The sequence below is a fragment of the Mus caroli genome, chromosome 3 (genome assembly GCF_900094665.2).
Source record: "Mus caroli chromosome 3, CAROLI_EIJ_v1.1, whole genome shotgun sequence".
Taxonomy (NCBI): domain Eukaryota; kingdom Metazoa; phylum Chordata; class Mammalia; order Rodentia; family Muridae; genus Mus; species Mus caroli.
This window is the reverse complement of record NC_034572.1, coordinates 49,330,015-49,355,664: the sequence shown is the minus strand read 5'-3', so window position 1 is coordinate 49,355,664 and position 25,650 is coordinate 49,330,015. Positions and strand designations below refer to the sequence as shown.

The 25,650-nt window shown below is 41.4% G+C and overlaps 2 protein-coding genes across 11 annotated transcripts in view; one reads left to right on the top strand and one right to left on the bottom strand.

Annotated features, from left to right (window-relative positions):
* Nbea (neurobeachin) overlaps positions 1 to 25,650 on the top strand; it is a 543,806-nt gene that overhangs the window by 374,991 nt on the left and 143,165 nt on the right. For all 10 annotated transcript variants that reach the window (XM_029475176.1, XM_029475174.1, XM_029475170.1 and 7 more), the window contains one exon: positions 9,489 to 9,625. In XM_029475176.1, the coding sequence (XP_029331036.1) occupies positions 9,489 to 9,625 (137 nt within the window). The remainder of the gene's footprint in view (positions 1 to 9,488; positions 9,626 to 25,650) is intronic.
* On the bottom strand, positions 10,782 to 13,762 carry Mab21l1 (mab-21 like 1). Its single transcript, XM_021158782.2, has one exon. The coding sequence runs from the start codon at positions 13,069 to 13,071 to the stop codon at positions 11,992 to 11,994; it is 1,080 nt and encodes a 359-aa protein (XP_021014441.1). The 5' UTR covers positions 13,072 to 13,762; the 3' UTR covers positions 10,782 to 11,991.

Here is a 25,650-nt window from a genome sequence, read left to right as displayed (position 1 = left end):
AAAATAAGGAAAATCTAGATTTTTAAAAAATGGTTTATTTATTATATCTAAGTACACTGTAGCTGTCTTCAGACACATCAGAAGAGGGCATCAGATCTCATTACAGATGGTTGTGAGCTGGGATTTGAACTTTGGACCTCTGGAAGAGCAGTCAGTGCTCTTAACTGCTGAGCCATCTCTCCAGCCCCCAAATCTAGATCTTTTAATCTTTAAAAGAGAGGAGAGTTTGGTTGAATTTGCTGTCTAAATATTGCTAAATATTATCAGACAAAATATCCAGGAAGTTTTATAGTGATTGCAGTATTCTTTGTTCTTTCATTCAGAATTAAGTTTTTCTCTCATTTTACACTACTAGCTCATCTACCAGCTAAGAACAGCCAAGGTGCTGCTCTTGTTCAGCATGTTTGTGGATCAGGAATTCAAAGAGAAACTAAAAAGCGAACATAAATTCTATACTTAAATTTTGGATTTGGGAGGATCTCCACTTATCAAGCAATATTTTCCGAGGAAGAAGAATGGTGTAGACAAGTGGGGAGTGTGTGCAGGTGGGAGACAGGATTAACATTGAGAGGAGACTGCAGCAGAAGCTGAGAAGGGACAGTCTGTGGCTTAGAATGGAGAATGAACATTAGAAGTTATGTTGCAGCATTGGAAATGACGACCCACCAGCTCAGTCATTAAGTTTTGACTTGGAGTCAAAACTTAAATCAACTTTTCTTTCTTTTCAGATACTGTCATCCATGTCCTCACATCACTGGTGGTGGTGGTGGTGGTGGTGGTGGTGGTGGTGGTGGTGGTGGTGGTGGTTTTTGAAACTTTCAATTGGTTAACAAGAGTTAAGTGGATCATTGCTATCTATGTTATTACATAGCTTTAAAAAACAAAAACAAACAAACAAAAAACAAAGAAATAATGGGCCAGCAAGATGACTCAGTGAATTAAGACACTTGCCACCAATCCTGACAGCCTGAGTTCAGTCTCTAAACCTGGCATCAAGACAGACAAGAACCAATTCTGGCAAACTGTCCTCTACAAATGAACCATGCGGTGCAAGTGTGTGTGTGTGTGTGTGTGTGTGTGTGTGTGAGAGAGAGAGAGAGAGAGAGAGAGACAGAGAGAGAGAGAGACAGAGAGAGACAGAGACAGAGAGAAACAGAGACAGAGACAGAGAGACAGAGAGACAGAACACTCACACACATGATTATGTAATTATGTAAAAAATTAGTTTACAATAGGAAATGCCAGGAAAACCGTAGAAAAGGCAAGAGCTGGAAGGATGTGTAGGCCATTAGCTACCATTTTCCAAGTTCTGATTCATACTTCATATTCCAGTTGTATGTGGTTATCCAACCAAATCAATATAATAAATATTGATCATTTCTTATATGTAAGCCATGACAATACATGGAATAAAAAGATAAACAGTAGCATCCCTGTTTTCGAGGACATGTCAGTTGAGCCAGATCTGAAGGCCAGATTTATTGGATTTACAACATTTTCAAAGGGATATATTACCTATCTAAAGTTAGAGAGCAGAGTTAGGTTTGATGTTTAAACCTCTGAGGTCACCAAGGAAATGGATAATGTAGAGAGCAAAGAGCTTCAGACCAGCTGCAGAGCTCCAAGAAACAGCAGGCTTCCGGACAGTGAAGAAAGCTGTCAGTAGCACTGCAGAGGCCAGGGCAGCAGACAGCAGGACAGTCCTCTGTCATGGGCATCAAAGCACTGGTCCAGTAACTTCAACCTGATGTTCCTTGGAACACAGCTATTTTAAAGCCACTGCACAAGCAATCCTCTAGGAAAGTGTGTCTGAAAGATTCTGCTAAAATCAAAAGGTAACACGTTTTTGTTTAGTAACTTGCTCTTATTAATCATAGTACATGTCCCAAACACCCTGGCAACAGGCCAGGTGGGACTGTAGCCAAAAAACTGATCAGGAGAGAAAAAAACTGATGTTTAACCTTGGCAGGCCTGGCGAGGGCACAGAGACACCAAGCTCACAGGCAGAGAGAGCAGCTGGCTCGCACAGGAAGGAAGAAATCAGTTCCAGAAAATGGACAAACTAGATGGGGATAAGTCGGGTGCAGAAAGCCTTCAGAGAGGGGACAACATCAGGACAAGTGCAGTGTTTAATTTTTTTTCAAAATACGAATACTACAAGGCAGGATAGATGCTTGTAGAGCAGGGTTTCTCAACCAGTGGGTCACAACCCCTTTGGGGTCACATATCAGACATTTAATTATGATTCATAACGATAACAAAATTACAGGTATGAAGTAGCAATAAAATAATTTCTCAGTTGGGATCACCACCGCATGTGTATTACACATGCCCTGTGTTACAGGGCCAAGGCATTCGGAAGGCTGAGGAGCGCTGGGGTAGAGAATGACCTTTCTGAAGAGGCCTGTGCTTACCAGTCTTCTCAACAGGGTGTGTGCACCCTGGCCACAAAAATGATCCATACCACTGTTGTACCTCACATTATCTGAGCTCTGCTGCCATCCTCTAAACAGAGCTGATCTCGGAAGCCTAGTATGCTTCCTCAGTGCCCTCTCTCCCTGCTCTCCTTTCCTCCTCCTGCTCTCCAGCCAAACATGCTTCAGGCTCATGCCATTTGCATCTGTGCGTTCATGCCCACCATTCTTCCTCACATTGCCTGCCTGTCATACCCATTCATCACAGCTCTTGGAGTTGCGCTTCTACAATTCCATGCCAGCTTCCTCCACCTGACTAAGAATGGTATACTTCAAAGAATGTCTGCAGAGTTCTTCTCTTCCTCTTCTTTGTTAGAAGGTAGTACACATAAGGGTTTATAATTTAACTTTGGACTGCTATGTACTTGTTGAAGGACTTTTCTAAATTAGCTTTTTTATTTTCTCATCTGTAAAATGGGACAACAGCAGTAGCTGACAGACGGTGTTGTTGAAAGGAATAATCAAGATTAATTCATGTGTTGTGCTTTATACGGTGTTCAGATGAGCTCTTCTCTCTATGGCATAATTATTCATACCCCATACTGTAAGGTCCTTCGTTATGAAATTCATGCTTTATAAATTATTGTATTCCATGTAGTTCCCAAAAGAATACAAAACACAGCCATTACTTGCTGCACGAATGGAGGGATGCTGGTTAAATGCCTCTGTACCTAATTTGTTAAGAAAGTACAAACTGCATGCTGAAAATACTGTGGCAGTTATAAAATTATGCCGTGTTGGTGAATAATATATATTGGGTGTAATAGAATAATTAAGTATAATTCCCAATTGGATTTTAGTATAGTTTTAGATTTTTATTTTCTCCAGGATTCAGTCTCTCCTATGCTTTTAAAGGACAATTTGAAATAAAACATAGAAAATAGTATTTGATATTTTAAGTAACTTTTACTGTGGCATACAAATGAAACTGTGGTATGTATCACTTTCTGTGTAAATGCACAGTGCATTCTATGAGAAAGTTCTGGGTTCAGTGAAGAAAATATGCCCACCTTCAAGTTGCTCATGTGAACAGGAGGAAGAGATCAGTAACATGTTCAGTGACTTACACGAGCTGCAGTGGCAATGTGCCTGAAGCCCTGGGCACAGCAAGGCTAGCAGGAGCCCAAGCTAGAGTCCACAGACCCTCTAAGCCTCCTGCTCCCAAGGAGCTCAGGCACATCCTCAGGCTTATTCTCTACTCTTCCCGGATACAGCATGACATCCTGGTGCCATAAACGAGCCTAATTTTAGAAGGTGAAAGATGTTTCCCATATGTCCAATGAATTGTAACATAACTGGAAACACAGATCTCATACAGATCACCTGGGAGAGCCAAGTCCCACACAAGCTCAACAGCCACTGCTTCAGTAAAGTTTGTGTCCTGGACGTCCCAGTCCTGTGTTACCTCGACGACGTGCTTTGTGAAGGGTTTCTTCTGCAGGCTGTGATAATTGTTGCAGACGATATACTCTTCTTTTCAGTACAAGTATTTACCTGAGTGAACAGGGGGAGGTAGGTGACATGAGGTTAGTCTTGGTACCTAAGATTATCCAGTGCAGGCACATTCAATTTAATAAGATAGAGCTTTAGGCAGCATTAGTGTTAAGTCCGTTCTCTGCCATGTTGAAAATCCTTATGCTAAAGTGCAATCTTGAATTGCTTATTATCAAGGAGGCTTTTTGTTTTTTCCCCACCTCTTTCAGATAAGTTACCTCTTTCCAGAGGCAGATTTTCCAGAAATTAATATGTGCTCTTAAGCATCAAATAGTGATCTCAGGAAACTAGGGTATGTGGGGATGATCTGTTATTGTTAGTCTCAATCTTTACAACAAAACTCAAGAAGTTACCAAGGAACATCAGAGGTCACTTTCTGAGTACAGGCCGTATGCCTGTAGTGGGACAGTTTGAGGACACTGTGTAATGAGCATGTTGGAGGAAATTAGTCTAAGACTGAAGTGCACAACCCTTAAAAAGCATTCTGTGGGATGTTGAAGTCATCGTTTTCTAATTTAAGCAGAAATACCCTATGAGAAGGTTCAAAATGTCCACTTCTGTTGGACAGGTATCAGTGTTCACTATAAAGCCTTCAGCATCTTGCCTTGAGACACTGAAAATACCTGAAGCAAACGGAACTGTCTTAAATGATAGAAATCTAAGATTCTCTCGGGATTATTCTGAGTCCTCTCTCAGTCAAATAGCAAACATTTCTACTTTCCCCTTTATTTTATCTTACTTTATTTTATTGTTTTATTTTTTATGTTCTAAATGACATGGCTGTGATTGGTATGTGTCCCTGAGTTCAAGTGCACTTGGAGGCCAGAAGGCATTGTTGGATCTCCTGATACTGGGGTTACAGGTGATTGTGGATCACCTGATGGGAATGCTGGAAGCCAAACTCAGGGTGCACTCTTAACCAGAAGCCATCTCTCCAGCCCACTTCTACCTCTTTGTGGTGGTGGTGGTAGTGGTAGTGGTGGTGGTTTTGAGACAGGGTTTCTCTGTGTATCCATGGCTGTCCTGGAACTCAGGCTGGCCTCAAACTCAGACATCTGAGTGCCTCTGCCTGGAGTTCTGGGCTCACCTCTGCTTTTGAATGCTTAAAACTTTCCTGGGATTTCAAAACGAAGTTCCAATCTCCCCATGTGCCTCTGAAATTTAATTTATTTTGAAATTAAAGCCTTTCAATCTTTTTTTTCTTAGATTCCCCCCCTAGTTTTCCTAGCAACGTACTTACAACAAATAAAAATTTCATAGTCATTGTGGTCAGTGGATTGGCCACATTGTTACCCATATTTTCATTTCCTCAGAAATTTTGTTGCATTACAGAACCAACTGTGAAGATTTATTCTGTGTTCATATTTTAGTCTTAATTTTTTAATCACCCTAAATTCAAAACTTTTAGATTAGCTAAATGTAAGAAATGCCAGCTGGGTCTCACCACGCGGGACACAGCACCAGGCAGGTCTTTGAGGCTGGCTTGGTCTACAAGAGCACTTTCCATGACAGCCGGGGATACAGAGCAGAAACCCTGATGCAAAGAGGAGTGGGGGAGGAGGAGGAGGAAGAGGAGGAGGAGGAGGAAAAATATCAATTGATTCCAGCATACATTGCAATATCACATACCCTAAATAAGGTATTCACTAGCCATGTATCTTATCAAATAATTCTAACAGTGCCAATTTTAATTGTACTTCAACAATTTTAATTGACTCCATATTCTTTGTGCTGTTAAAACTGGTAAATGAAGTTTAGTGCTGTCTGCAAATATAGTTTGTCACAATTGCCCTTTGATAGCTAGGACTCTGGCATAACATGATTAAATTCTGCATCAGAGCAGAGAAGGACCAGTTTTGACTTGTGGAAGCTGGCCTTGTTGTTTCTGGGAGCTGGTCTGGAGGTGGAAGCTAAGCCAGAGGGCTCCTGAGCTGAACATAACCACCACAGAGCACCATCATCCATGATGTCACAATAGACAACTTAGTAATTCCGTCTGAGCTCAGACAAAAGCAAGCTCGTGAAACACTAAGCACCCCCTCTCCTGGCTGGAGTGGGTAATGCTGCTTTCCAGGTACAGCCTCAGCGTGCTTCTAAAGCAGTTAATGTACCCAATCTCCAAGTAGTCCGTTTCCAGCAGAGTCTGCTGCACAGCAGTCTGCCTTCTTGAGTCATGAGAGTTTTCAAATCCTTTATCAAGGCCCCATCCTACAATTTGTTCTTTGTCACCCAGGCCCCCAGAGTTGCCACTCTTCTCCCCTTAGAGTGAGCAGTCAGCCAGTGAGTGGGTCTGTTGCAGGTGCACACAATGATGACATCTAAAACCCAGTTTCTTCTAATAGTGGGCTGCAGCTAAATGGAGGTAGAAAAGACTTTTGTAAAGTGTAAGGTTGGATTAAGATGCTAATGTGGTTTTGTTAAAATGCCTAGGCTTGGAGTTTTGGTTTTTCAGTAACATAATACAAACCCATGGGTATTTAGCATTCTTTTAAAATATATTCCAGGGCTGGGCATGGGGTTGCACACCTTTCTTCCCAGCATACACACGGGAAGCAGAAGCAGAAAGGCAGGACAGCCAGCACTGTTACACAGAGAAGCCCTGTCTCAGAATAAAATAAAATACAGTCATGGCCAATATGTACTTCCCACACATCAGCACACAGTGAGGCTTGCATCGCCTATGGAGAGCCATAGCTCCAAAGAGAAGCCCCTTCTTGGCTCCTCCCTGGTGTCTGATGGCATGCACTCTAGAATAATAGCGAGTAACACTCCTAGCCTTTCTTTGAAAGCGACCATGCGTCCACAGCCAATGGAAGAAGTAAAGAACATTTGTTTCTTTTCCTATTAATTATTACTATTTATGGTAGAGTTTTAAATTATTATATGTGCCAATACTACAGGAATAGGCCTTTTCCATCCTGTAAAACTGCTCTGTGTGTGCTGAGGACATTATTGTAATTTATTCTTTCATTATTAGGGTAGCTATTGGAATAGATACATTTACCACCAGTTCCCAGTTCACTGTACCGAGCAAAGTTCAGGAGGTTAAACTCCTAGTGCTAGGATGAGGGGGCTGGATGAGGAGGGGGGCAGCCAGAAATTAACCCACTGGATGAGCATCTCCTGACTCCAGGGATGCTTCTCTTCAAAACACTCTGTTTGGGAAAAGATCCCACGTTTCTAAGTCACTCCAGGCCATGTGGAAAACATGCTGGCTTGTGATTGTGCTTTATGTAAACATTTTAATATAGGATCCCTAAAATCCAGTGGGTTCCCTAAGGGGATTAAAGCTAATCCCCTTTCTCTATTGCTGCAGTGGATTAACTGTGTGCCCTCAGTGGCTGCTCTGCTCCCTGGAGGCTACAACAACAACAAAAAAACAACTCCGAGCTCCTCCAACAATCTACAGAATTGGGAGTTGTAATTAGAGATTTGTGGGGGGTGGGATTGGGGGAGACCTACTTCTAAGGTTGAATATTTCATGATGTGTCTTTCTTAAAGAAATTCTTTTATAAACTCCCAGAAAATTTCAACTCAATATATATATATATATATATGTGTGTGTGTGTGTGTGTGTGTGTGTGTGTGNNATATATATATATATATATATATATATATATATNTGTGTGTGTGTGTGTGTGTGTGTGTGAAAAAATGGAGTAGAGTCAAAAGGAAGTGCTGTCTTCTTTGAGAAATGTGTTCCCAGCTAAAAAGCTCCTGGTGTGTGTGTGTGTAATTCGTGCTGTATTTGAGTAAATCAGAGAGTATAGTTTGGATAACTAGACTCGTAATCTTTTTTTTCAACTTCCCCAATTTATTGTTTCAATTGTTAAATTTCTTTTTAAGAGAAGAAAGCGGCTCGCCATTTTTTAATATTTTTGATCATTGTTGTTCTCCAAATGTCAGAATCTAAAAACCTAAAGCGTGGTCGTCATGCTGAACTTTCCTAGAGATTTTTCCCAAGCCCAAATTGTTTAAGACACCTTGTTTCAGATGCGAATACAGTGACCTTTTTTGGCAGCGGAACCAGGAAACCATAGCCTCACAACTGCGCCGCGGTGGCGCAAGGGTTAAGGGAGCGGTTCGAACCCGCGGGCGGGCGGGAGGGCGCGGGAGTTCCAAGGAGGGCCCGGGAGGCTGGAGGCGCCGGCTAGCGCGGACCCTCCAATAAACACAAAGGAGGGCCTGGGGAATAGAAACCCAAATCCACTTGTAATCGTACAAGAGATTCGGGCATAATTACTTGAGCAACCTAGATTAAGATTGATGAGCCTTTAAAGTGGTGCTCCAGACCGACCGCTTTCGCCCCTTGGAAGGAAAAGGGAAAAAAAAAAAAAAAAAAAAACCCTCCGGAAAGCCGTGCAGGAGCCAACTCCACTGTCCGCAGCCGGGGCCCGAGCCCTGTCGCTCCTGCAGGGCGGTCGGGTCCCTGAAGCGACCCACACTGTCGGCTTTGGACCAGACTCCGTTAGCCCTACCGAAGCCGGCCTAGGCCTTGCCGGTCTCCCCTTAGAAACCGCGAGCTGGACTGCGGGCTCCTCGGGCTTTCCCGGCTTGGGTCAGGCCTGCGCCGGCAAGACTCCCCGGGCGCCTGCCTCCTGCTGTGTGCAGCAGAGGATGGTTTTAATGGCTGGGGTTGTTTTGCTCACTAGAACCTAAAAACCATCAAAAAAGCCCGCATTATTTCTGAATGCCTTGTGTGTTAAGACAATTATCGGGAAGAGGGATTTCAAGTAATGCCCCTTCGAATCAGTATTGTAATTGAGGAAATTCGAAATACGAACACTTTCTAAAAAATCTTTTGAGTCCTAATTTATCTGGGTCAAAAACCTATGAAATTGCACTTTCCGCCCCCATTTCCAAGAATAGTTTTGTTTCAATGTTTTTCTTACATGTTCATCTTTAGTGTGCTGTAGTGAGAAAATGACGCACGGGATTTTCGTTATTTTCTTCACAAGAAACACAGTGGCAGTGTACTGCCGACAGTGAATGCATCCCACCTGAGAACGCGAAAATTAAAACAGTCCTTACATAACATGGGATTTGTATATTTAGCCGCTTTCCCCCCTTGCCTCTCTTTTGGGTAGAGCGGCTGCCAAAAGGGAATACTTAAGGGATGGTTGGTATTTGGGATCCACTGCCTAGGGTCTCTTGGAGAGCTGATGATGTTCCATGGAATAGCGAGGCACCTAAGCATCCATTCTGCTCTGTATTTGTAAGTCGGATAATGGCAGCGCCTTACCACCCATGCAGATTTCTAGGCAGAAGTTGCAGACTTGCATGTTATGGGTCTTTCATTCAAAACCCTGACCTCTTGAGTTTTTATAGAATTAATCTAGTCTCATTTTAAGGTACGGTATAAATGCTAAACAGACTTTACCTAATATGAAAATACTTTGCATAATGTAGGCACCATTTTTCCTAGCAAGTTTTTACAAAATAAAATCAGGCCATACCCTCTGAGAGATTGTTTGGAAGTGTCAGAAAGGACCAGCCTGACCCAGTGCCCCTATCTTACAGGCCCTGTGGTTCTCAGCACCCCTGCCCAGCTCATTGCTCCTGTGGTGGTGGCCAAAGGAACCCTCTCCATCACTACAACCGAAATCTACTTCGAGGTAGATGAGGATGATGCTGCCTTCAAGAAGATCGACACAAAAGTGAGTCGGAGTATTCTGCACAGCATTGGTAGCTTTGATGGCAGGATGTGGTTTTCATTTTTGCTTGGTTTTAAATGACTGGAGAGGTACACACATTCTCATCTTACAGAAAATAAAATGAATGAAATAGCACACGATTTCTTTCAGAATTGAAGACTATGTTAGTGAGCTTAAATCCTGTAGTAAGAGAGCATGTGCAAATGAGTAGTTAGTTGTCTTAGGTGCCTTTGTGTACACTTGGGCAGATTTGGTGGTTAAGCCAGTTGTTTCCAGATCCCTGGGGTGCAGTGCCTCAGTACCTGGGAAGACTAGGACTGAACTTGTGAAATTTTGTGTTAATATCACTTTTAATTTTCAAAAGTATATACTGCAATATGAATTATTATTTATTGAAAGGTTGTAAGGAAACTGGGGCAGGAGCCATTTACATATAATTTCATTTCCATTATTACATCCATTTTTCATCTCCTGAATTAAATTGACTTTACATATGGATTTAAAAGGCAAAGAAGCAGGTTCTTTATAAGCTTTGATTTAAATGTATACACACAGCATACACTAGCACTCTATACCATTCTAAAAGGGGCAGGCACATTTGGAGCAGTGGAATGGCAAACATGTTGACTAAATCTTATCTTGTGGATTCTAACCTTGACCATCAAAGAAGCCCCACTGGCTCAGCAGCCACTTGAGATGTGCTCCATTGTTTTCTTATTTATGTAACTGTAGTGTCTGTAAATTTCTTCTGCGGTCTTGGTTGACATATGGGATGTAATACTGGATATTTTACAATCATTTTCAAAGATCTTCCTTTAAACCGTTTCAAAAGCAGATCTAAAATAGTCAGACTTGAATTTTATTATTTATACTTAAGCTATATGCAGAAATGACACATTATATAGAACATTATTTGTAAGTGGGCAAAGATAATTCTAAACTTTACTGCTACCCGAATTAACTAATGTAAAGCCTCGGTCTGGATCCTCTCAGCACTTGTTGATCGGTGAGACACTACCAAGGCTTCTGTAGTGAGAGAATGAATGTGCTGTGTTTAAATAAGTAAGGGCTTGTCTTTAGGTTTTGCCATTAGCTTTCCCTGTATAGTAAGAATGAGTTGTGGGTTTCTGGTTAATTTATTCTAATAACACTTATTGTGTTAAAGTATATCTCCATTTTATTGCTTATATTTCATATAAAAACTTCAGAGTTTTGCATTATGGTTTAAGTAAATTTTCTCAGATTTTGCTGCTTTTAAACTCAGTCTTCTCTATTGCTGTGGTAATTTTTTCCCTTATATTGTCAAACAACTACAGAAATACTAACCAGAATCAAAGTCTAAGAAGTAAATTATAAATATATTCATTGTAGAAAAGAACCATCGAGTAAATTAGAAACTGGGGAAGTGGATATTTTCTATAGCTGTTCTAAAAAGAGCCCTTTTAATATTTAATTTTAGTGATTTTATTAACCTGTTTGTCGAAATGTTTAAAATTCTCAAGTTGACTTTTAAATGGAATTACCTCATTTAACAACAACAAAACAATTTAAAAAGAAACAGAAATTTGGTATCTTACTTCATTTATTATCTTCTAATTAAATAAAAATCAGCAACAGAAATTAAATTCTAAATCACAAAAGTAATTATCCAGTGTATTTTCAAGTGCATTTTCAAATATATATATAATTCAGATATTCAAGCGTTATTATATAAGCTGAATTCAATTTTTTGAATATATTTAAATAACATTTCAAGTATACTTACGGAATGTTAGAACAAGCAATATATTTGAAACAAAATGTAAACTTTTGTTTTAAGTTCAGACACTTCAAAGACAGGTAAAGTACCAGGAGGAAATCTACCTTTAAATGCATCTCTGTTCTGTGGGAAATGTCTGGAAGTTTCCAAAATGGCAATTTCAGTTCTGATCACCAAATCACAAAACACCAATATCCACACTTTCAAAGACAACATGAGATCACAACTTTTGTTACAGATCAAAATATACATTACACTTTGCTTCCGATGGTACATCCGGGTCCTGTTTGCTGGAAAGCAGGCGCACCTAAGTCTCAAGATTACTATAATCCTTTGCTGGAGTTGGCCATGGTCTTGCATTGCAGCCAGCTGTTTTGGGTGTTGTGCACTTTTCAGGGGAGCTGGGGGATGCCTCCATAAAGATGCTTGCGGTGTGGTTTTTCCCCTGTGTGAGATGATGGTTAAATGATGTGTTGTTACTCCTTTTAAAGGAAGAGATTGTTTGCACTGTCTCGAGAAATAGTACATAGGAATCGACCAGGAAGTTTTCATTTCGTCGGGACTTTGAGAAGAATGCTCTTTCTTGTCGGCCCTGGATTAGATCATCCTCTTAAAGTTTTTCCAAACTTTTTGGGTTGGTCAGGATCTCTCTTGCCAGTCGCCACGTTTGTTTAGCAGCGTTTTCCAAGGCCGAGTGGGGTTTGCCTTGAAACAGATCTAAGTTCGGTAAGAAGTAATGGGGACACCGCCGGCACTGCAGGCATGAGATGAGCTGCAGCAGAATTCCGTTCAGCCGATCGCCCAGGCAAGATTCGTCCCAGTCCGACTCTCGGGGATGCTTCTCGCACTCGTAGGACACCAGAGTCTTCATGTGGTAGTTGTTCAGGGGCTGGCCTGGCAACTCCAGGTGGCGATCACGCAGGGTTTTCAGGATAGAGAGGCATTTCTTCCTGCAGCCCCCCATCTGCAGTCTGTTCTCAGCCTCTGCAAACTGCAGCACCCAAGCATCGCTCTCAGCCGAACTCTGCTTGCCAGCCAGGGAGTGGCACTCCTTGGACAACAAATTGAACCCTTCAGCCTTAACCTCTGCCACCCGGTTGGGTCCTGGCCAGGGGATGTGGGGAAGCGGCCAGTGGGCAGCACTCCGCGGCCAAATCCCGGTGCATTTAAAGGCCGGGGTGATCTGCACCACATACCTATCTCGGATTCTCAGTTTCACTTCGCTCGTGTCAGCCACCATCTTTACTACATCTCTGTAGCTACACTTGTCCACCGCCTGAGCCACCAGTGTCTGAAACCTGGAACGGATTTTGCGTGCGGAGAGGTAGCCAGAGGCGGTGATGAATTCCACCCAGAGGGACATGCTCCTCTTGCGCCCATCGCTCAGTTTCAGCACCGCACAGCCAGGCAGGGAGCCGTCATCCACGAAGTTGAACACCCCCATCTGGTTCAGATAGAGTACCACCTCGAACTCGGTGGGAGAGATAACCTCCAGGCCCTCGTAGCGGTTGTCCATCTCATTGAGGGAGCTGATGAACCGCGGTTCCTGCACTTCGACCTCCTTCAGGACGTCCGAGACCACTTTGCAGACTTCCCGGATGGTTTTGGCGATGGCAGCTTTCCTGGCCTGGCATTTCTCGTTGTAGTACTTATTCAGGTGGTAGACAAGCTTGGCCTGGGCCGCGATCATGTTGGGGCAGAGATCCGGATTGTACACCGGAGTCTCGCAATAGGCTGTGGGATCCAATGCGGCTGCTAGCGCTGGAGCCAACTTCGGTGGAGAAAGGGGACCACGCTCAAAAGGCACCGAGCCTCTCTCGGACTAGCTGCAGCAGGGGGCCGCCCTGCCCGGCTGGCCTTTTTTTCCCCTGCTCGAGCCTAGCGGGTCTTAAAGTGAAAGGCTGAGCTCTCCCCTTCTCTCCCCTCCGCTAAAGAATCCGTGTCTGAGAGAGACGCGTGGAGAGAGCACCTTCTCGGTAATAAAAACAAAAGTTATGCTGAGACCCAGCAAAGCTCTTCCAGTAGTCAAAATAATCACCCCTTTCCGTATTTATTTACGTTTTCCCGTAATCATGGTGTGTGCAGGACTGTTAATCAGGTAGAGGAAAAGTGTGCAGAGTGTGCGTCGGGGGTGAGTGTGTGTCTGTCAGAAGAAGCTGCTGTTGGTTTGTGTAAGAGCCCAGATGCACTCGTGTGGAAATTATAAAGGCAGGGCCAGGCAGGCGGGCGGCCAATCGCCACTGGGCTCGTCACGACAGCCTCCTCCAGCTTCAGCCCGGCTAATTAATCCCCCCTCGTGGATAGAAGCATAGAAACCAAAGGTAGGAAGCTGCTGCCGGCAGAAACCCACCCAGGCCACCTAGACAGGTTGAAAAGCAAGATGAAATCTCCCAGCTTTGGTATAACTTGAAGCATATTGACATTTGGAAAAGACTTGGTGAAGACAAGTGGTTCTCTTTGCTGAAAAGCCCACTTGTCTGTTCACCTCTGATGAGCTATCCAGTTGTACTAATGGTCATCCACCAATTAGTGAAGTCAAAGGGGCTTCTAGAACAAAGTCACTAACTTGCATTTAGAGTAAGGTAATTAATGCCCGTTAATCCCTGGGGTCTTTTTAATGCAAGTTAGAACTTTGCTTACTAACTGACGGCTGGCTACAGATGGAGGAGTTCTTTAGTCTTCACTTGGGTGTTCAGAATACGTTTCCAAACCTTAGGCAGAGTCTGTTCTCTTTTTAACCTAGGTTTTCCCCGTTTGCATTTGCTGAGAGGAATTTAAGAAGTATTGCTCAATGGAGTAGATGATATCTACCCAACTAGAAATGGAGCCTTTAAAACAAGTTCACCTGTTTGCAGTTTCCCTTGTCTGTAGCTAGATTGGCCAGTGCTGAAATACCAGACAGCAGATAGGGCTGTATGCTGTAGTGGGAACACTTCCCGAAGGTGTTCTCTGAGATTTAGAGAAAGCTTGAGTGCCATCTCATAGTGAGCTGTCTTGTAGAGAAGGATCTAGAGAATTCACAGAGATGGGCTTGCTGGGCACTGGAAGGTGTAGCCATTACAGTTTGTTTGTCCCTGCAGGCTTAAAGATAGATCTTCCATCTCAGAAACCCTCAGTGGTGACCAACAGTAGATTCCTAATCTTATGGGATGTAATAATTTGACTTTGAGAAAATGGCTAATGGCTTCCAAAAAAATAATTTGTAACCATTCAGGTTAGGGTTTTTATTATTTATTTAAGTTTCATCTTGGAAATTTCAAAGAAATGGGCTTTTCTTTTTGGAACCCTAAGGAGGATTTATAGGTCGCTCTTCCTTCCAGTACCATGACCAGTTGAGTCCTCAGTGCACATGAACTGAAGATAGGGTAGTTAGGGCTTATGTCGTAGTTTTCAGTTCTCTGCCTTTAGTACAAAGTTCTGTTAATTTCAAATTAAGAGAATTTTCAGTGCCCGGGTATGGTAGCACCTGTGTACGCACTGTTAATGGGCTCCTGCTGAAGACTCCCACCTTTTAAGCATCACAGGGCCAGCTCTAATTTCGTTTCTTGTTACCCAAGAGTGATAGATTCCGAATTAGATTAAAATAGTACATCACATTTGGCGCTTAGATGGCCTTCTACTCCATTCCCCAAGACCATTCCCTTGGGAGAGGGAACTGGGGACCTGCAAAGCCCCTCCCCAGTTTGCAGGCATCGCGGGTGAATGCACAGCTACCTTTTGGCAGCTGAAGAGGGGCTGGAAGAGGCAACCCAGAGCGCCAGACCAACAAGAAAGAGCTTTGCGGCCGGCAGGGAGCAGCCGCTGGGGACGCTCAGTTCCCCAGGATGGGGTGCGACTGGCAAGCGCTCTCCCCACGACCCTGACCCTTGCGTATACCCTACCCCACCCAGCTGTCTTCCTTGGCTCATCTGCTCCCAGGCTAATTGTAAAGCTTTCTGGGTGTCTGGATGTCCCCACTCACATCCATCGCAGCAAAACACTCTCGGTGCCCTCCGATCTCATCGCCTCCCCGCCCTCGAATGGCCCCAGCAATGCGTGTGCTGTACTCAGAACACCCAGGAATACTTGGCCCTCACCTTCCCGGGTGAGCGCGCGCCCCCGTGCCTCACCCCGACTATGGGACTCGATGTAGCTTCGACACCGAGGCCTTGGTTCCCTGAGTCCAACAGAAGGACTCAGGATCCCGCGGCCGCCGACTGCAGCCAGGCGCAGGTGGCGCATCTTTCTGGGCTCGCTGTGCGGCTTAATTGGGTTAAAGCGAAGCTAAACACCGAAGCATTCTGCGCAAACTAATTGATGCAACTGAGGCCTTTTCCGAACGATTTTCGCTTGGAGCAAGAGGACTAAGAAACTGGAGTGTTGCGGGCTAGTGAGGCGGCGGATTCTGGAAGGCCAGGCCGGCCAGCGTCCTGAAGCACCCACCACGCCCGCAGCCGACAGTGATTTACATAAAACCGGACACTGGGCGGCTGCTGTCCCTGTGGGTTGACCGGGAGGCTTAGAATAACGCTAGATTGTCTCTCTAGCTGCTGCTACCCAGATCGTCCGCTACCCGCTACCCATAGTCCGAGAAATGAATTGTGCCTGTAGCTGAATCCTTTCCATAATCTCAGCACCTCTCCTTGTTGAAGAAAAACTAAACCGCACTGATGACTGCTTCCTTCCGTGCTTGCTTTAATTGAATTGTCCACGGAGAGGAATTAAAATTAATGATGTATTTTGGTGTAATTCACCTGATTTTAATCGAAGTTTTGGCGTTAGATATCTCGTATACCGGTAAATTATTTAACTACTTGATAGTAATTTTAATTAAAAAAAATTGACCTATTGGATTGTTTGAACTGCTGATGTGATACACAGCGTAATATAAAGTCTGTTTTATTATATGAAAAGTCTTTTTTATTATATGTAAAAACTGAATTGACGCTAGACAATTTTTAAAATACAGTCTTATCGAGTACCAGAAGAAAAGCTTCTGTGCGCCTTGTATTTTAAGACATAAATGGTTAATTGTTTTCAGTGGTATGCATGTAGACATCCTTGACATAAGCTAATAATAGACCGATAATTGAAGAAAAGTGACCTAATTGGAGGGAAAAGAAATAGCCAAGAATCTCATGATGTCACCACTGAGATGCTTGCATTGGAATGGCTTTTAGGATTTAGCTAGAACAGCTTGGATTTAAAAATGCTCAATTAGGGAGAACAAATCCAGTGAAGACACAGCCTAGTATCATAACATCTAGCCATAGCTATGAACATAAAGCAAATGTGAACTTTAACACTTGGAACATCCCAAATAACAAGGACAAAACAAGCATTTCTGAAGTGCAGCTTCCTGAGTGACTGTCCCAGTGGGGGTGCACTTCCTTGGCCTGTGCAAAGCCATGTCCACACCATCTACAAGGGGATAAAGAAAAAATTGGTGTGCTCAGATGTGTAGGGCCTAAGGGTTGTGTATTGTTGTTCGTTTCTCAGTGACTGTTTACACTTGAATTGCACCTTCACTGACTTCCAGTGGCAACCTTCTGGAAGATCAGCAGGGATCTGAGCCCTTCCAGAGCTCCATCTCTTTCTCTCTCTCTCTCTCTCTCTCTCTCTCTCTCTCTCTCTCTCTCTCTCTCTCTCTCTCTCACTGTCCCTCTCTCTCTCATTATCTGCCAGCAGCTAGTTTATTCACAAGTGTTCGTGAATTTAAGTTTTTTTAATATGTGCTTATTACACTAGGGACTAAAGAATATGAAGTTGATTTTATTAAATTATTTATCTCTACTGCTGGAGTGGCTTTGAAGGCTCATTGTGTGCATCTGATTTCTTCCCCTTCCCTCTTTTCTAAAAATGTACCCATGTTACTTTAACTGTTTAACTGTTTCTTTCTGGCAGACATAATGTATTCCCCTTTTTTTACACTAGAGAAATTAAAGACAGATATTTGTGTAGGGTTTTTTTATGTGTCTTATTAAATAAAGTAAAATAGAGAGAGTTTGTGGTAATTTGATGGCATATATTTATACCTTTCTGTTGTGAGTTATGGTTTAAAAACACTTTTAAAATTAACTTGAAAGTTTCAGGGATTTCTTAAAGTCATTATTCCATGTTTGGATGCCAGGTTCATTACAAAGTCAGGCCGAGGATTAAGATCAGTGGTTATGACACACTCCTGTTCTCTTCCTTCAACCTGAGCACCCTAAGAATGGAGGTTACTTTTTAAAAAGTGCTTCTTCTTAAGTTGAGTAATGGAGTCCATTGCCTCAGTGTTCTTTTGTCACCCTAGTGGGCAGTCCCATGGTCACATTTTGTCATGTCAAATATTTTTTTTCTACATTATTGCTTAGTGTTGCCATTCTAAGTGTTGAAAAGAAAAGTAACTTAGAGATTAAAGATGCAGTTAGAAGTGGAGCTTTTAAGAATCACCACCCCCTCCTTGATGGTAGCTAAATGTTTCTTTTTATAGATAAGGGAGTAAAAACCCCAGCTTGTATATGTAATTATCGCAGGTTACTCTCCCTCATTTGAATGTGTGCCTAGAGGTGCAGGGTATTTCACATTGCTTCTGTAAATTGGAGAAGAAAGAGGGAGGAGAGTCAGTGAGGAGGAGGAAGAAGAGGAGGAGGAGGAAGAGGAAGAAGAAAGGTTGAGGGGAAAGCTCCTCCCAACTAGTAAACAAGAGTTTCCAGGCAGTTTGTATGGGGGGTGTGTGTGTGTGTGTGTGTGTGTGTGTGTGTGTGTGTGAGTGTGACTGCAGCCCCAGTGCCCTTGAGTAAGCTGCATTTTTATTGTACTTAGAGAAAGCAGTGGAAGCAGGTGTGATTAGCTTGTTAATCTAGGACTGCTCTGTTGCCGTTATCATCACGCCATACTGTGCATGATTAAGCCACTGAAAACATACAGTGTGACCTTGAGACGAGCATACAGGTTCTAACTAGTGAACTTCCAGTGAGTGCTTGCCTAAAGTAATCACCCTCTTTTCCTATTTAGTGTTTGGAGGGGTTTTTGTTTTATTTTGTTTTGTTTTTTGTTTTTTAATGAAAAAAAATTCCTATAAATTGGGCTTTATTGCAAATTTTAAGAATTATTAACTAAAGTGCTAGTTGAAAATAATTATATTGCATAAAATGATCACCTTTTACCACATTTATGCAGCGGCAAATATTTTATAGAAAAAGAAGTTAATATACAAATAGGAATTGTCTTTTATATATAGGTATAGACTGTAAATGTTTGCTAACAGACCTCCTGTATAATATCTTGTTTTCCCTTCCAGCTATACTCCGTATACTAAGTATGTCAATTTTAGTTTATCAGTGTGTACTATTTCCTAAAAAGCATATTTTTTTCATATAGTGGTGTGTTAAAAGTATCAAATGGAAAGTAGAATTGATAAATAGTACCTTTAAATCTACAGAACCTTTTTATCTGAATAAAAAATTAAAGTCAAAATTAAGAGCATAATTTAAATGTAGTGTTTTTAAAATAAAAGTTGAGAATCCTGTTAAATAAAAACATTAGATTTACTTTTATGTGAAATCTGCTTTATAAAGGTGGGTGTCGGGCTAGAGAGATGACTGTGCTCTTTTTCAGGGCCTGGGTTCAATTCCCAGCACTCACATGGTGGATCAAAGCCTTTTATAACTCCAGCTCCAGAGGATTGGCCTTTACTGGCCTCCTAAGGCACTTGACGCACATATATACATGCAGGCAACCCACCCATACACATAAAAATAATATAAAACAATTTTAAAAATTCAGTTGAGTGAGTATATTGATCTGTAATTTGTAAGCAGTACTATTCCAGTCTGTGAGATTTCCGTATGAATGTACTATTCTGTGAATTCTCAAATGAACTAGCAATATTTGAGGCATATTTGTTATTTAGTATTTTTATGGCAAGAAAAAGAAATCTCACAGACGATCAGTCTTTGTATTTTACTTTGAAGTTGCTCTAATCCTTCTTTTACATGGTATAAGATGAGCCTGTGGAGTAATTATAGCTAATACTAAATAATGTGTTCATATTCTTGGAACACATGGTTCTAATCCAAGTTTCATATAAATACGCATTGTCATTTAAATTTAGATGGTCAAGAGTACAAATAAAGAATTAGTAAAGTGTTCAAGTAGGTGCTGCTGCTCTCCCAGGCAGCTCAGGGAAGAACACATTTAGTCTTTAATCTCTCCGTATATGCAAATTATTTAAATGCTTTCTGTTTTATATCTTTATTTGCAATTAAATAGAAAGTTTAATGTTATGCAAACTTATAGGCCTATTAAGAAAGAAAGTATTGTGTTCTTAATAATTAATCTTAAACCATTTTTAGGAAACACTCTTTTTAATGTTGATAAAATAGCCTGCATATGCATACATGCATCCATAGTATTTCAGATGAAAGGAAACATTCTATAATGATCCAGTTGCTTGTTGTTTTGTTTTGTTTCATTTTTTAAGATTTATTTTTGTTTATGTGACTGTTGGGGGGGGCAGTGAATGTGGATGTATGGCCCATGAGTGTGAGTGTCTATGGAGTCTGAAGAGGTTAGTGGATACCTTGGACAGGCAACTGTGAGATGCATGGTGTGGAACTTGGAACAGAACTGAGGAACAGCAAGCATTCATCCAGAGAGCCTCTCTCCGGCCTCTCCAGTCCAGTTCTTAACCAGTTTTCAGTAATACTTTCCAAGATTGCTGGCAAATGGATTTAAAAGCTGCTGACTAGAAATTGAACAATTTCTACTCATCATACCCATTTTAGAGTGATACACTTTCTGTTGTAAGACCAAGAACTTTAAATCTCACTAGCTGTTATATCCATAGAAATATCCATGTATTTCTCAGACACCCACCTACATTAATAACTACCCATGCACACAAAAGTGTCTTTACTAATTTAAAAGCATTTTATACTTCTGCAACAGACCAAGGTTAATGTTCGTAACCCTCACCTGTAGTTGATAAGCAGAATGCATAATTCATTGGGGAAGGGTGGGTGTGGGTTTGTTTCTGGGTTGGGTTTCCGAGTAGGCAGCGCAGTTCTTCATTTGTTTTTCTCTCCACGCTGCATTAGCGCGTTTTCCCTTGTGTGCATCTGCCGGCACACAATTTAGCCACGGGCATCTGTAGACCTTGTGGTGATCAGTATTGCAGGCAAAAGCCATATGTGTTTAAATAAAAAAATAATCTCTTTATTTCATTTGCTGTTTTAACTGGATGGATAACTTTTGTGCCTCAAGACAGAAGAAGAAAAAATACAGAAATAATTAATTGCCTCTATTCTTGAGGCAGTTTCATTTCCCTCTCCAATATGGAATGCTTGTCAGCTCTCCTGATAAATGACTGCATGTATTTGCATAGATTTTACATTAACACAAAAATTAGTTTTATTTGTGAAAAACTAGTTTACATAATAATATAAAGCCAGTGTTATTGATTACATTTTTAAGCATTGAGGACTATAGAGAGACTGTATGTAAGATTCTAAGTTTTCTAAGGTTGGTCAACCTGTTCCTTAATTTAAACTTTCTTTGTTTTAACTAGATATAAAATTTTTCAGATTTAACACCTATCTTTAAAACATATTAACCACAGCTATTTCAGACACGTAGTAGCAATCATTTGGAGAAAAGATACTTACTTAAGCTTTGCCAAGGAATTTTTTAAAATATTCATTATGGACTACATACACTTCAAACAATTGGAGGACATGTTGTGGAAATGGTCTAATTTTGACATTAATATTCTCCCAAGAAACATTATGGAAATCTAATGTCTCTGAGAACCAGCCTCTCTACCGTGTTCTGTTTCCTCAATGTATTTAATCGATCACCCTAACACAGTCTTAACGTAGAATTAAAAACAACTGCAGTAAAATATAAATGAAAAAAAGCACTGTGCTGGGGCTGTCTAGATTCTGAAAGGAGAGCCCCTGTAAGAGGAGGCAGGAAGCAAGTAAGCGGCATCTTGTTGTCCAGAGGCAGCCTGCTAATTACATGCCAGCGTTGTATTATCCATGTTGTGGAAAATTCAAGTATGTTCAGTGCTGTTAGTTACACCACAAAGCTTTTCATACAGGACACTTGACTATACTGAATGGCAACCAAGAGCCAGAGTATCTCTGCCACTTCTTGATTCCAGGCCACCCTGGGTGCCAGCTGTCACAGCTCAGCTAATGATGACAAATGCCCCTCTCTATGCAGATTGCCGAGCTTGTAGGCTGCTGGGAAAAGCAACCAGATTACCTTTCTTAGACAGTAACTTAACCTTTGAGGCTCACGTCAAAATCATACGATTGGATCTTTAAAAAACTCAAATCAAAACTGTGTCATCTGATGCCATGAAATTTGTTTTCCTGTAAGATTGGCAGCTTATGCCTTGGATGCTATAATGTTCTTAATGAGACCTGTGTGGGATATATGGCTTAAGAAGGGAGCTGAAATAGAGTGGAGGTAAATATGTAATAAGTATATGATTTCATTTAGTCTGCAAAAGAAATGGTAGGCCTCAAAAATGGAGAGACAGGATTAGGAATGCAAAAATAATTTCAGAGCCAGGTTGGTCTGAAAATGGCTGGTGTCGTCCACAATTTGTGGACTACATTACAAAGGTCAGTATATGTGGGTTCTTGAGTTTCCTGGGATTCTTTGTAGCAGCAGCTGCTGTGGGTACATATTCTGAGAATATGATCAATGGAGTAAAAACTTACTATAGAGATCTTAATGTTATGTTATAAGTTTTAATTATATAACTTGTTGATCTTTTACACAGGGAAAATATTTAAGAAGGATATGTACTATCCGATGAATATAAACTTGTACTGTTTCCGTCTAAAGCCAGGATTTTCATAGGTAGGGCTAGTGCACTGGCTCAGCAGCTGAAGGCACCGGGTCCCAGACTTCATGACAAGCGTGTGGTTTTCAAGACCAAACAGTGGAAGCAAGCTAACTGCTATAATTGTACTGTATATTTCCATGGGTGCTCTGTAAAGCACATATCCTGTCCCATACACACAAAATACATAACTGAAAAATAAACAAAAGTAAAAAAAAAAAAAGTAGGTGGGCTATAGCATTATAAAATGAAAAGTTTAGACATAATTATTTCAAAAATTATTTGGATAAATATCTATGTACTTCTATAAGGTTATTTTATCTATATTGTGTCACTCTGTGATATCAGTGTATAAAAGCAAAAATAATAGATTGCTTATTTTCAAGCCTCACTGAAACTACTTTTGATCGTTAATTATAAAGTGGAACCTCTCTCAGAACACTCTGTGGCCAGGTACCCTGGCATGGGGCTGCCTACCATCCCAGCACAGAGTAGATTGAAGCAGGAAGAAGTAAGTTTGAGTTCAGCCTGGAATACATAGCAAAAACCAGGCCAGCCTGGGCTACCTCAACTCCTCTCTCAAAACTGTAGTCAGATCAGAGCGAGAAAGCTTTGCCCTGGGTGCTTTTTCCCTATCAAATAGGAGGAGCTTTTTCAACGATAAATGTCCGTCTATTGTGTTATAAATTTTCCATATACATTTTAATTATGACATAATTTTCAGCAATACTAATGTTTAGTATATGTAACTGTTTGTAAAGCTTTAAGTGACCATCTTGTTATACCAATTAGTATAAGGAAGAATTAAGTAAACTTTTGCCTCATTACTTGAACAATTTCTATAAGGGCAGAAAAGAAATCTAGGGATTTCTAGGGCCCCTCCCTTGGCTGTGGGTCTCCTCTGTTATCCAGAATGGCTCTCCAGCCCCTCTACTGAGGAGGAGCCCAGAACAAAAGGGAGTCCACCAACAAAAGGGAATTGTTAAAGCTCTTCCTGATACAGGACCAAAGTTCCTCCCTGAAACTCTTACCTTATAGATGTGATTCCCACCACACCCCACCCACACACAATTTTATTCTTTTAACAGAAAAAAACCTTTAAAGTAAACATGGTCAGTCACCACATTACAATGTTTTTACTCTATAGTAGTCTCTGCTAGGAACTGCTCTTGATAATGATGTCTTCCTGGGGCAGATGCTCGACAGTAGCAGCAGAGCCACCGAGCATCAGTCTTGGAGACAGACCCATCCTCTGCAGTTCACTGTGCCACTAAGCTGTGAGGTCTGGCAAGTTAGTTGTAGTAAATGTATTCTCTCCTGGTGGTGTTTTCAGTTTATGTCGGTATATTAGGATGCAGTTCTGTTGTCTGTCAATAGTATCTATAAATCACCAGATATGGGATTGACTAGACCTGCACCCTTCAGTCCTTATATTGATGCCATGTTTCATGATACTCGCTGCCCTGTTCAGAACCTATGCTTTGCCGTATGGCTTTTGGCAAATATGATGACTGAAATATATTACTCTCCAAATGAACTAGACACTGTAGAGCAGCTTTCAGTAAGAGACAGTTACATCACCATTGAGTACTACCAAAATCCGGTTCCTAAATGCTGTACATAAATATCTCTGTGAGTGTGTGTGTGTGTGTGTGTGTGTGTGTGTGTGTGTGTGTTCATCTGAATACAGAGACACAATGTTCCGTGGCACTAATGTCAAAGTCAGAGGATGACCCCAGGTGCCAGTCCTCAAACACCTACCATATTAGAGACAGGAGCTTTTTCTTATTCCCTACTGCAAAGTATTAATATCTTACTGGTTTAAACACATGCTACTAGAATATTTTGTGAGACAGTGTCTCTCTGTTTACATAATTCTGACTGTCTTAGAGCTTGCTATGTATACCAGGCTGGCCTCAAACCCCCAAAGATCTGCCTGCCCTGATCTCCTGAGTGCTGGGATTAAAGGTATGCAACATCCTACAGGCTGTAACTAGAATTTTAATATATAAATTTTGTGGTTTTGCAACTTAGTTTATCTTGCTACTTTTCTTTGCTATTTTTCAATGTTTGACTTAGAATAAATTTTATAGTATTATTTTGAGTAAGAACCAGCATAACCATTATTTCTAAAAATTAATGTAAGTCTACAAATACAGTGACCATAGAAAAAAAGGATTTAGCTAAAATAAATTGAATGTATTAACATATCCTACATGTAGAAAGAACTCTATATTGGACAGGTTAAGGACACTAAATACTCTGCCAAATTTGTTTACATTTTGGCCTGTGGAAATAATCCCTGAAGACCTGGTGAAGCTTGAGAACACACATAATAAAGCCAGGCAAGTGGAATAAGCCTATAGTGCTGGCACTGGGGTGCTGAGACTGGTGAGCCCTGGGCTTAATGGGTAGGTAGACTGCCAGAGAGTCAGGCTAGCCTCAAAATAACAGTGGACAGATCATGAGGAATGGTACCTAAGGTTGACCTCTCTGCTCTTCTCATATACATATGGCACCACACATGAACATACACACATAGGTGCTTACAATTGTAACCTAGTGTTTTCCATGACTTCATCAGAACTCGGGCTCCATTTGGAGCGAGTCATGAATCACCTTTTTTGCCAGTAGCTTCAGTGTCTGTAAAGAGAATCACCAAATTTTACACTGATGCCCAGAAAAGCAAAGCAACTTTAAATGCAAATGAAGAGCACCCAAGGCACACAGACTACTATAAACACCCTGTGGGTGTTGGCTTGGTCCTGGATTCATTTTGAAACAGAAATAACAGTTTTGAAAACATTTAACATGAGTGGAGTAAATGCTTGTAAAAAGTGATATATGTACTGAATTAGGGACAACATTAAACTATGGGACACTTCACTGTCATCGTTTTCCAGTGGCCCTCTAATCTTGTGTATCTACTGTCAAAGTGAGCCCGGGAAACGTTAGTTTTATTAACTTTTATTTGTTTATTTATCTGTTGGGATGGGCTTACATGTACACCAAGTCACACATACGTAGGTCAGATGACAACGTAAGAGTCACAGTGGATTCATCGTCTACTATGTAAATTGTCTATGTCAGTCATCAGGTTTGGGGTGAGCAAAACTGCCAATTTAGTCTCCAGTCAGGACTCTTGAACTGAATTATTTTCTTGGAAGTGCAATGCTTGAGTTGGCTACCCACCATGCCAGAGTCAGATGGTAAAGAGAAAGAGAGCCAGAGGGCCCCAGTGGGCTGAGTTGTTTGAAAGAAAAAACATTGGATGATTAAATAGCTTTCTTTTTTGTTTGTTTGGGGTTTTTTGTTTTGTTTTGGTTTTTTGTTTTGTTTTTTGTTTTTTTCGGGACAGGGTTTCTCTGTATAGCTCTGGCTGTCCTGGAACTCACTTTGTAGACCAGGCTGGCCTCGAACTCAGAAATCTGCCTGCCTCTGCCTCCC

Bases quoted from the DNA above. Each gene is read 5' to 3' on its own strand.
- Mab21l1 (XM_021158782.2), bottom strand. From the start codon at position 13,071: ATGATCGCGGCCCAGGCCAAGCTTGTCTACCACCTGAATAAGTACTAC.